The sequence below is a fragment of the Pangasianodon hypophthalmus genome, chromosome 10, assembly GCF_027358585.1.
Source record: "Pangasianodon hypophthalmus isolate fPanHyp1 chromosome 10, fPanHyp1.pri, whole genome shotgun sequence".
Classification (NCBI taxonomy): domain Eukaryota; kingdom Metazoa; phylum Chordata; class Actinopteri; order Siluriformes; family Pangasiidae; genus Pangasianodon; species Pangasianodon hypophthalmus.
Window position 1 is genome coordinate 14,892,547 of NC_069719.1, and position 11,022 is coordinate 14,903,568.

The 11,022-nt window shown below is 38.0% G+C and overlaps 1 protein-coding gene across 1 annotated transcript; it reads right to left on the minus strand.

The window, feature by feature from the left end:
* Positions 1 to 369: 369 nt before the first annotated feature.
* On the minus strand, positions 370 to 4,150 carry nkx2.4a (NK2 homeobox 4a). The gene is made up of 2 exons (XM_026934323.3): positions 3,308 to 4,150; positions 370 to 2,912 (listed from the first exon to the last, which is right to left on the minus strand). Exons 1-2 carry the CDS (start codon positions 3,675 to 3,677, stop codon positions 2,227 to 2,229), a joined length of 1,056 nt encoding a protein of 351 aa, XP_026790124.1. The 5' UTR covers positions 3,678 to 4,150; the 3' UTR covers positions 370 to 2,226.
* Positions 4,151 to 11,022: the final 6,872 nt, after the last annotated feature.

Below are 11,022 nucleotides of genomic sequence, written 5' to 3' on the forward strand. Positions count from 1 at the left end.
GAGAAAGATAGATGTCCTGTAACAATTTCCTAAATGGGAGATAATCATTCTCAAAACGCATTCTCAATAATAACTGAGCTTCAATGAAGACGTCTCTTCATAATACACCTTAAAAGTTGTTAGCTTTCTCTGCAGCATTCATTGGAGCTTTTTCTTTTTTATCACTCTGGCAAGTGGCTTCAGAAAACTAGAGCCTTCTAGGATCTATTAACTGGTTAAAATCAACCAACTATCCATCCAAACAAACAAACAAACAAAACCCCAATAATAATAATAATAATAATAATAATAATAATAATAATAATAATAATAATTTTGTAATTAATGGGAATATGACATGAGTTCTCTAATAACATGATTTAGAATTAGGTTCCATTATAATTTATAACAAATAAGAAAAGGTTTACGAGCCTCGATAGCCTAGCTGCACATTGTGTAGAACATTACAATACAGTAAAAATGATCTGGGCTGAATAAACACTTGAACTGCTGAAATTAACACCTACAATGCTTATTTAAAAAATCCAGCTGGACAGGAACACTGGTATTATAAATGAATGCCTGTCTTTTTAATAGTGTAGGCCCTTCGACCGAGGATACTCTCCTCTACTATTCATTCACAATAACTGTTCACTAGTTATAGTAGTGATCATGCTAGTTCAATAGTCTAAATGAAAGGCATTTTGCTATTGATTCAAGCCTTTATAGCAATGCCTGCCTGCAAACAGGCGTCTATATTAATTCCTCAGTAATTTAATTTAGCTCCTGTTTCGCTCTAAAAAGTAATTTTACCGTCAGAGAGAACACCTAATGAAAGCAGGGGAGCTGAGATAGTGAGAGAAAACAGATAAATACACTCAGCAAACTAGTTTTTTTCCACATAGCTCTATAACATCACACTTAAAAAAATCACTAAACAGCTAAATATCCTGTCTTCTTTTTTTGTGTGTGTGTTAGAGGAAAAGAAAAAAATGACTGTAGTACGCTTTTATTAATAACAAAAATTAAATAAGCCTAGATAATATTACCATATTCTGGACAGTGTCCATGTTAGGCAGAAAGCAGTGTAAAATGATTGTGCCGATTGTGCTCCCTGGCAATACATATCCGTGTAGCTTTTTAGAAAATGATATTATATAGACAATAATATCGCATTGTGAAATAAAAGGGATATATTTAAAGTTATTTCAGCAGCCTAAGCAGTAGCAGTACTCGTACTGGTAATAGAAATAGTATTGACTCGTATCGTATTTAAAAAGGAAGAAGGAAAAATGAAATTGCATGACGTATAAATGTATAAATAACCGTTCTTAAATTGTATTTTTTTACAGGTGAGTTGTAATCATTTTAATCTGATTTCTGAAAACAGCTTAATTCGCAACTGCTTTGTAAAAAACGATATGTACATTTATATAATGTTTAGTCGTGTTTAAAAATGTAAATGCTTAGAAAGTATATTGCAGCCTAGCTCATAACATATGATATTCATTTTAATGATTTGCTTCAGTTCACTTTTCCATCTCTCGAGCTCACTTTGCGTTAACACGGGCCTAATGCAAACTCACTCCAAATTAATTCCCGGAGAATGACTGGTACTTCAATCGATTTATTGTCAACGTTCAATTGGTTTGAAACATATACAGCAGCCATAGTGTATGTGTTTGTCTTAACTTACAAAAAAGGAAATAAAATAAACAACCAAAAAAATTATCATTTATATTACAGGTAAACAGAAAATGAAGTGTTAGCCAAATATACAGTCCCTACTTTTCATTAATCTAAAAGGATACATTAGCTTACAATATTCATATCAGAATAAATTCAGGTGTTCAGCACGGGAGCTTGGCTGTAAGATCAGGTCACTCGGGGATCTTCTGTGGATCAAAAGTTTGTACCTGAAGCCCTAGCATCCCGTTTTCTGCTTGTATAGCACTGCTGAGAGCGGCGACCTTGTTCAACAACGGGTACCCTTCTACTAGCATAATAAAGGGGAGTCCAAAACACACAGAATAAGGCTAGAAATGACATCTTGTCCTTCACTGGTGGAAGTGTTTAATGTAGAAAAAAATCATGCCTTGGATAAAAGAAAAGGTGGCTTGACCCCAAAGCCTTGTTTTATCCGTACACCCTCCACATTCTCACACCCGATGTCTACTTTTGGCCTCGTTTTCACTTCAGAGTTAGAGTTTGTATATAAAAAAAAAAGTTGAAAATGATGAATCAGTCCTACCACGTCCTGCCATAAAGCAGGTTTGATGTGACCATGTTGCTAGTGTAATCTACAGACGTGTCTATCTGTCCCATGGTGTTTAGTGAGGAGTGGAGGGATGGAGGACTGGGTGACATTTCCTCTAGGTCTTGGGCCTGTACCAGGGCTCCCACCTGCTGACTCTGGTGTGGATTTATAGAGTTACTCGTGGCAGGAAGCACGACCCCAGAGCTGTTTTGCTGTTGCTGATGTTGTTGCTGCTGCTGCATTTGCTGTTGGCTGGGTGTCGGAGTGTTGGAGCCGTTCTGGCACGGCTTGCCATCCTTGACCAGCACGGGTACAGCCACCCGCCTGGGCGACTGCTGCTGCTGGCACAGGTTGCTCTCCTGCTGCAGCTGCTGCGCCGCCTTGTCCTTGGCCTGCCGCTTCATCTTGTAGCGGTGGTTCTGAAACCAAATCTTCACTTGAGTGGGGGTCAGGTGGATCATACTGGCCAGGTGCTCCCGTTCGGGTGCTGATAGGTACTTCTGCTGCTTAAACCTTCGCTCGAGCTCGTAGACTTGGGCTTGAGAGAAGAGGACACGTCGCTTCCGCCTGGGCGCCGCGTGCAGCGGGGTCATGGCTTTGGAAGCGTCCGCCATGCCGCTCAGCGTTCCCATTCCGCTCATGTTCATACCTGTGGAAGGTCCCATGAATCTAGAAACTTAAAAATATACATACACACGTACGGCCGTTCAGTCACCACTGTTACCAGGATAAGTGTCATTTTAAATACTGTCGCATATTGCTATACAATAATATTATAAATGCAATATAAATAAAGAGTAAATAAACAAGTGGACATTTATAGTTAATAATAAACCTAATGTATTCAATTAATGACATATTGTGTAATATCTCTATGTATATTATGTATATATGTATAATAGCTATGTACCACAACAGAAAACTAAATTACAGTAGTGCGTAAAACTCATCCATAGTCTAAACACGCTACATTAGTCAACTTGTACATGGTTCAAAATATAATATTTAATTTTAGTCTAATAACCCTCAAGCCAAAAAAAAAAAAAAACACTTTAACACAATGCTACTTACTTGTTGAATATCTTGGGTCGGGGTTGGCGCCGTACCACCCCGTTGCCGCCGCACTGCTCCTCATAGTTTCTTGGTAAGAGGGCAGATCGCCCATGTTGGCAATGCTTCCGTTGCAGTAGCCGCTCATAGCGCTGTGGGAGAACTGGGAGACGGTGTGGGGCATGTGGTAGGTACTGGCCACCGTGGCGTTGTGGCCCATCGAGTGTTGCTGCATGCCCGTCTGGGACACCTGAGGTTGCCGGTAGGCTCCCAACGGAGACGCCAGGTTCCCAGAGCCCTCCATGCCACTAAACTTCTTGTAGGTCTCTTCTATGGGGCTGAGAATGTCTGTCACTGAGAAAGGTGTCGTGTGCTTTGGGCTCAGCGACATGGTTCAGAAAAGCGAGGCGGGGATGCGCGTGGTGGAGCCGCTCGGCCGCGTCGTTCTCGCGCGCGTCGACGTAAGAGAGCGCTCGCAGTAGTTGCCTGAGATCCGATTGATCGCCTTCGAGGAGGAGGCGAGCCCTGGCCACTCTCATCTTGGGTTTATTGTAGCCAGGCGCCAGGTTTACGACAAACACGAGGGGCGGAGCGATGGCCCGCACCAGCAAACAATAGTCATTGACATCTCGGCTAGATAATTGAAGGAAAAAAAATCTTTTTAGTTTCATATTAAGTTAAGCCTCCTGCGTTGGTTACAATGTCTCCCCTTCCCACAATTCCCATTTTTTTGGTCATACAGTAGCAGTATCATCATTTAAACGAGTGTTCCCTTCTCTGAGCCTCTGTTTTCATTCCACCGAGCGGATCAGCACCACTTTTTTTCCGACGCTCTGTTGCTCGGCGTCAATAGGGAATTCCATACTTTTCCCCCAAGTTTGAGAGCACTTTGACGAGACATAAGCGCCACCGAGCACTAGCAAAGAGGCACAATGAAGGCCTCTCCATTGTATGACCTAATTTATGCGCCTTGAGCATCATTTTGCACCACCAGAGAGGGGCTCTTCCAAATTAGCTCAAGGTAAAAAAAAAAAAAAATTCTGACCACAAAAAGTGACACTGGAAATCATATGTAAGAGTACTTTCTGTATACACATTAGCCAAGCACACTGAACACTGACTTTTGATTGTTTCTAGGTTTATGAAGTTTATCACTCTTGCAACTGTGTCATTGCAATCGGATATGATGCTGTATTCTTCATTGCAATATATGGCATGCTTTAGGAAACTGTATTTCTTTGTTCAGTGTCTTTAGCTGGTAAGTGTAATAACTGTAGTGTTTTATTTATGTTGTCTATATAGTCGAAATCAAACAAAAAACTGTCCAGAACAGTTTGCGCTAGTCTCTTTGTCTATGTTAATTGCACTATCTTAATCTAATTTAAGTGCTGTTAATTGAATCAGTCTATTCTGCAGGTGAATTTATATAATACAATATATATATATATATATATATATATATATATATATATATATATATATATATATATATATATATATATATATATATAAGTAAAAATACACTGGGTGTTTTATAGGGATCGGAAGAAGTTTAAATTCATACACAACCAGCCTTTTAACCAAAATGCTAATGTTCCTGAAAGACAACATCAATGAAAATAGTTTGTTTTAACCAAAGAATTACATCTGATTTATTTTTTTAGTTGCTATTTTAGAAGAAGAGATTTAAATATATAACAAGGCAAAGATTTAAACAGGCAGGTAATACATGCACAATAGATTTATGGTTAAAGATCAGATGCGCATTTTGAGTTTGAATATTAAGACTGGAGATACAGAGACCTGAGCACTGCACTGCGCGCACCACACGGACGCATGGTTATTGGTAAAAGCTCCAATTTTTGACACACACTGTCTAAAAAAACCTAGAAAAAAAAACAAAGTTTAGTCCTAACATATAGTTCCACTCTAAAATCAGTATTTCCTACTCATATATTTGACTTGTGAGCCTTTAAGCACCTAGGACTCACAGTATCTCAGCTTTCACACACAGTAAAAAAAACGGTATTTGGCGAATATCCGATGCGTTTTGTTAGGTGGTAATTTAAGACACCATCTAGCCTTGTTAGACTACATTGATGTTGCGTAGTCGCTCGCAGAAACTTGGCTGGCATGTGTGTGCCTCCGCCATTAGGTAAATGAGGCCGGCCACTCAACCTTGTGCAATATTAAGACAGAGAGCGCGACCGCGGGCCAAGCGCGCGCCTCACTGCAGCTCACCACATACACGACTCTGGTGACCGACCAGGATTTCGACTCTGCTTAAGAAAAAAGTTCTTACTTCATTCAGGACCAGATCGCCCGAATAAAGACATGCAGAAAGGACTGGAATGTAGAGGACCACGTTATCGGAGGTATTCAAATGAATTGGTTTGTCATGTTGTCCCTGTTCTTCAATAGCCTATACAGATATTTCTTAGGAGAGAAATGAACGGTAACTAACCTGTAGGAAATAAAGTGTTTTGTATTCAAGCACAGGTTTCTTGATGGCTCATGGATTCCTCTGTATGACCTTGCCTATGTGTGGGTGTATGTGTGTGTGGGGGTGTGTGCGAGCGTGCTAGCATGTATGCGTGAAGATAGTTGCAGTGGAAACAGAAGAGAAAGCGACATCTATTCCTCTTTAGCTAAAGACAGTAACCTGACGCAGGAAAATCGATTAATGTGCGCGGAACTTGGATTTGGTGTTGTGAGATGTGTGGATTAGGGTTTGGTGAATATTAAGACTGGACTGTCCTGGGTGGCAGCATTATGTGATTATAAATGCACATGATAGGCCTGTTTCTTTACTTAAAGCTTATTAAAGTGGAACTCGATCACCACATGTAGTCACATTTAAGTTATGTATGTAGTCATAATTCAGTGCCTTTATTTGGCAGGGCTAAAGGACTGGGTAAAACCACTAAGGTTGACTTTATCTGGTTTTAAGGTAGTAAATAGACATGTTTACTATGGAGGCGCTAAAAAAAGATATCCGTGGATTTCCTGAGAGCTGTTTTGCTTGACCTTGAGGTGGTTATCAAGCTAGTGCATGATCACTTCCAGCTCCTTTCCCTTCCATAACTCACTAAGGCGGCAGAAATGTTAAGCGCCATTGGCCAGTCAATAAAATAAAAGTTGTTGGTGTCGTATTCATCAAATATGCTCTTTTGATCCGAGATGCACTTAGTCTTTGATAGCTGATGTCTGCAAGATCACGACGTAATGCATTCACATTTTTTAAAAAGTCCCATTTTAAGGAAAGTCAGCAGAGGGAAAGGGCGAAATCGCGTGTCCTGTGGAGTGGCTGATGTGGCTTTAACAGGCGGATGAAGCACTGAGGGGTACCTGAGGGCCAAGAGAGCGCCGAGTAAGAGCGCAGCTCCCCAGCCATCTCTCACCCAGTCAGCGGCGGAACAAAGTGGCCGGAGTGAGGGGAACGGCTTAGTGACAGCGCAGCAGCCTCAACCACCACACTATAGAGTGCAAACATCAGTGAGCAAACGGGAGGCATAGAACAGTGCGATTGGGTATGCTGTGTTATGACTATTACATTATGGAGAGAATGTGCGTAAAATTAAACTTTTAAAGAGCTTGATCTCTCCAAGGCGCATCACGGGTCGCTTAATAGAGCGTAAGCCATGACTCGAACAGCGATGATTAATTCTCCCTCCTCGCTTAAGCAGAACACCCACGACATACAATAACTTTTCAAGACGTACTTCTTCGATTTTAATTACACAACTGTGTACTGAACCACTAAGGCGCACGTTCAAGGGGTAGCATGCAATTTGTGCCAAGCGCAACGAGGATGCGGAACCAAAGATCCACGGCCAACACACGGGCTCTTTGTTCTGTTAATTTAGAGGACAATTTACATAAATTAAGATCATCATATCAAATCTGTTACCTTTGTAATTGCAAGAAAGCTGTAGGACGCCAGGTCCCGTTGGGTGGAAGGCTAAAGTTGCCTACTTGGGGGGGAAACGCATTTATCTTATTAAGCGCTTTAATGTAAATAGCTCGAGGAACATTTGCTCATAGATCAAGTTAAATGGTGCAATGTAGCTGAAAGCGTTGGAGATATTGATGTTTAAGGTAGCCACTGTATTGATTTAAAAAAAAAAAACAGTAAACACATCATCATTATTATATAATCCATGTGGAGCGTTATATATATATTGCTCATAAATGCATATTATTTAATAATAATAATACCATACATTTACGCTAAATGTTAATAGGCGTACCATACCTGGTAAATCATACTATAAAAAAGACATTTCAAACACAAAACACTCGCGTTCACATCAGAATATAGATACATTTAGTTTTGAAATCGTTCAGAAATCTAACTATCAGTCTTTAATGGTTTAATAAACATCTCAGTGGTAAAATATTATAATAGGCTACATTTGGATTTGTGAAGGTTAATTTTGTTCTTAATTTTTTTTATGTTAGCCTAATTCTTATATGCAAAGCGACAAATAAGCTAACTTTATTTGTATAAATAATACAAAAAAAAAAAACAGATCTATTTTGAAAGCAGCTGTTTTACTTAGCCTATATATTTTTCTCTTTTTAGCGCAATGAATGCGTTAGCGACCATTGCCCTTATACTAACACCACTCCTAAAATTAAGCACAGAATGATCTATTATAGCTAAAGAGCATTTATATCTAGATGCACATTCTTTTTTTATGTGCATTTACCTTGACGTCTAATATTTTATCCATTTTACAGTGAATTAGAGTGTAATGTGTGAGATTACATGCTTACAGATCTGTACTGCTCAGTGCCATTACTGTTTAATGACAATCGCACGAGCTGCTCTTATTTTCCTCCAGCTGTTATTTCTTATCGCACATCTGGTTTACTTCATGTTTATAACCCAGGTTTTAATACAAGCCCAGTGCTATTTTTAGAAGGTATTTCTAAATGTCTGCGACACCTTGCAAATAAATTCATCTGAAGAGACTCTCTGGCATTTAAGATTTTTCCCCCCTTTTTTAAAATTTAAAATTCTTTCTTTTAACTGGCTTGTCCTCAGAGAAGATTTTATATGAAACAGTGTTCACGTATTATTTGTGACCCATTTTGGGCCAGAGCCTGCAGGTGCTTGTCGCAGCTCCTTAAGCGCTACATACCCGCTGTGAAGAAGGTTAAAGGTCCTCCCAAGAGCACTAAGTATCTGACAGGCCTCTCCAAAACCGTATTCTTCAGCCCAAGTTTTCATTCACATGCAATTAATGGAGCTCGATAGACGAAATGATGCTAATAGGTAGCAAAAAACACAGTGATCTAGAGGCAGGAGCATCTAAAGCAGCGTCTAGTTTTTATCCGTTTTTGTATACCTTAATGCATGAGAGCTTTTCGTGAAATTGTCATGCATACGGAATCTGAGAAATGATTTTGTGTTTGTTTGCTTATTGCGATGAGGAAAGCGTATTTACCATGCTGGCGAATTTGAGAGGAATTTGTCTGAGCTTTTACTCGGATGCTGTGCATGTATGTGAGTACTTAAAACTTAGTGATTTCCAGCTTATAAAACACAAACAGGAAAAGAAAAAAAAAACAGCAAAAAGATACAGCCGCGTTAACTATGCTATATTATATTATCTAATAATATCTGATATTATTACCATCATAACACAGCTATATCTTAGTGTGTATGACTTATTAAATTTAGGTCTATATGTTAATTGTGAGAGTCATTCGGAGTTTTAACTATGAAACTATATCTAGCAACATATCTGGAAACTTTTGGGGGTAGAAGCTAACTGATTATTATCTAAAGGATAACATATTTCTGTAATCCGGTTCAGTAAAAGCGGCGAGACAAGGTTATTATTATTATTATTATTATTATTATTATTATTATTATTATTATAGTGTCATAAATAAGTCCACCTTGTGTTCAAAGTTAAGAAAATTGAATTAGACATGATAAGACCATGTACAAAAGTCTCCACTGAAATAATGTAAACTCAGAGGGTGTAAATAATCAGATGATTATTATTATTTATTCTCATTCTCTGAAAGAAGACTGTTTAAGAAAGGAGAAGGTAAAAAACTTTAGTTACAGGAGATACAGGAGATTCTCCTACGTCCTTACACAATTACAAATTCCCCAAGACTAATATTGATTCACAAAGTTAATTACCTTGTTAATAATTCCCTTACAGGATATCTGCTATAGTTTAATATCTGACTAGTGCACAGAGTAACACAGTTTTTCTTTCTTGCTTGCTTTCTTGCTTGCTATTCTGATCACTATCACTTCTAGCTCTGTTTGGGGGAAGATAACTGTGCAAAATGTAGGAGTTTATCACAATCATTTAGGAACATTTGAGTATTATTGTCCTACACTCACCATTTTGTATTCATATAAAAAAAAATTGCACCATATTTATCCTGCCTTAACTATTCAGTTAACCACATAGAAGGTAGGACAACTTATAAAATATTATATATTATATATTATAAAGTCAGAAAGAAAGGGTTGAATGTGATATTATAATTCCAGGATATGTGTTGGAGGCTTCATATAAAATAATGTGCCTTTTTGATTTATATCCAGAGAATGTTATTTGGACAAAAATAGTTTCTGAGCTTATCGTGACTGATGAAGAATCCTTTGTCTGATTCACTCAGGATCATTTAGGATCAGCAAGTTTAACGTTTTGAGCAACCAAGTAAGCAAATCATCAGCTACTGTGACTAGCCTGCTGCCTCTGCTGGACATTTTGCCCAACAGGATAATTAGCTCCCCTCTTTGTTACAGTCTTAATCCAAATACTTCAGGAACCAAAGAAAATGCCAGGGTCAGGATTTGATTTACATTTGCATTAAAATTAGGGCCAAAAAGCAATCACAGTGTAATTTCCAGGGCATAAAATATTGGGAATGTATGTTTGTTTGTATGTTTTGTATGTTTGTTTATAACAGATTTTTTTCTCTTAGGTATTTTAACCTTATAATAACCTAAACATTGAGAATGACTATGTTGTCATTCAGTGCTAAGTAAAAATTTAATATTCCATATATGCTTTAAATTAAATTTACATTCTGCCTGCAACTTTGAGCATATTTAACATTTTGCATCATATAATACACAAGAGATAAAGTCCTACAAGATATGGGCTATCTTACATAATATCCAAAATATACAAAAATGATACAATCAATTTAACATCAATTTCCTATTTATGTCAGTGTTAAAGATGTATAAAAATATACACACTGTTTTCCTAAATCATGATCCTAACAATAACACCAGAAATGGTTATCCAAAAACTGACTCTATATAATTCTCTGTATAAGATTTTTCTATAACTGCACCAGAGCCTTGAACGTTGAGAAAGAATATGACTATGTGCACTTGTGTTGTCCTATTAAAGAGAATACAGGGGATGAAAGAGCAATATAACCTAAGCAATTTGACAAATTGTTAATATTCTAGCCATACATTTTGCACCCCCTCTCTCTTCAGTGCTTTATAGACAAATTCATTCCTTTTGGCTTCTTTTACATTTAAAGCAGGTTCTTCTTAATGACAGACAACCTTCAGGAGAAATGAGCTCAACAAATAGATCTGATTACCTGATTAATGCAAATTCTATGGCTCTTCTGTTTTAGTTAAATATGAGCTCTGAAATAAATGGATAAGAATGGACAACAAAAGGAAGCTGCTTAATGTTTCTTCTGTATACTGTGAATAACTGCTGCAGAATTAC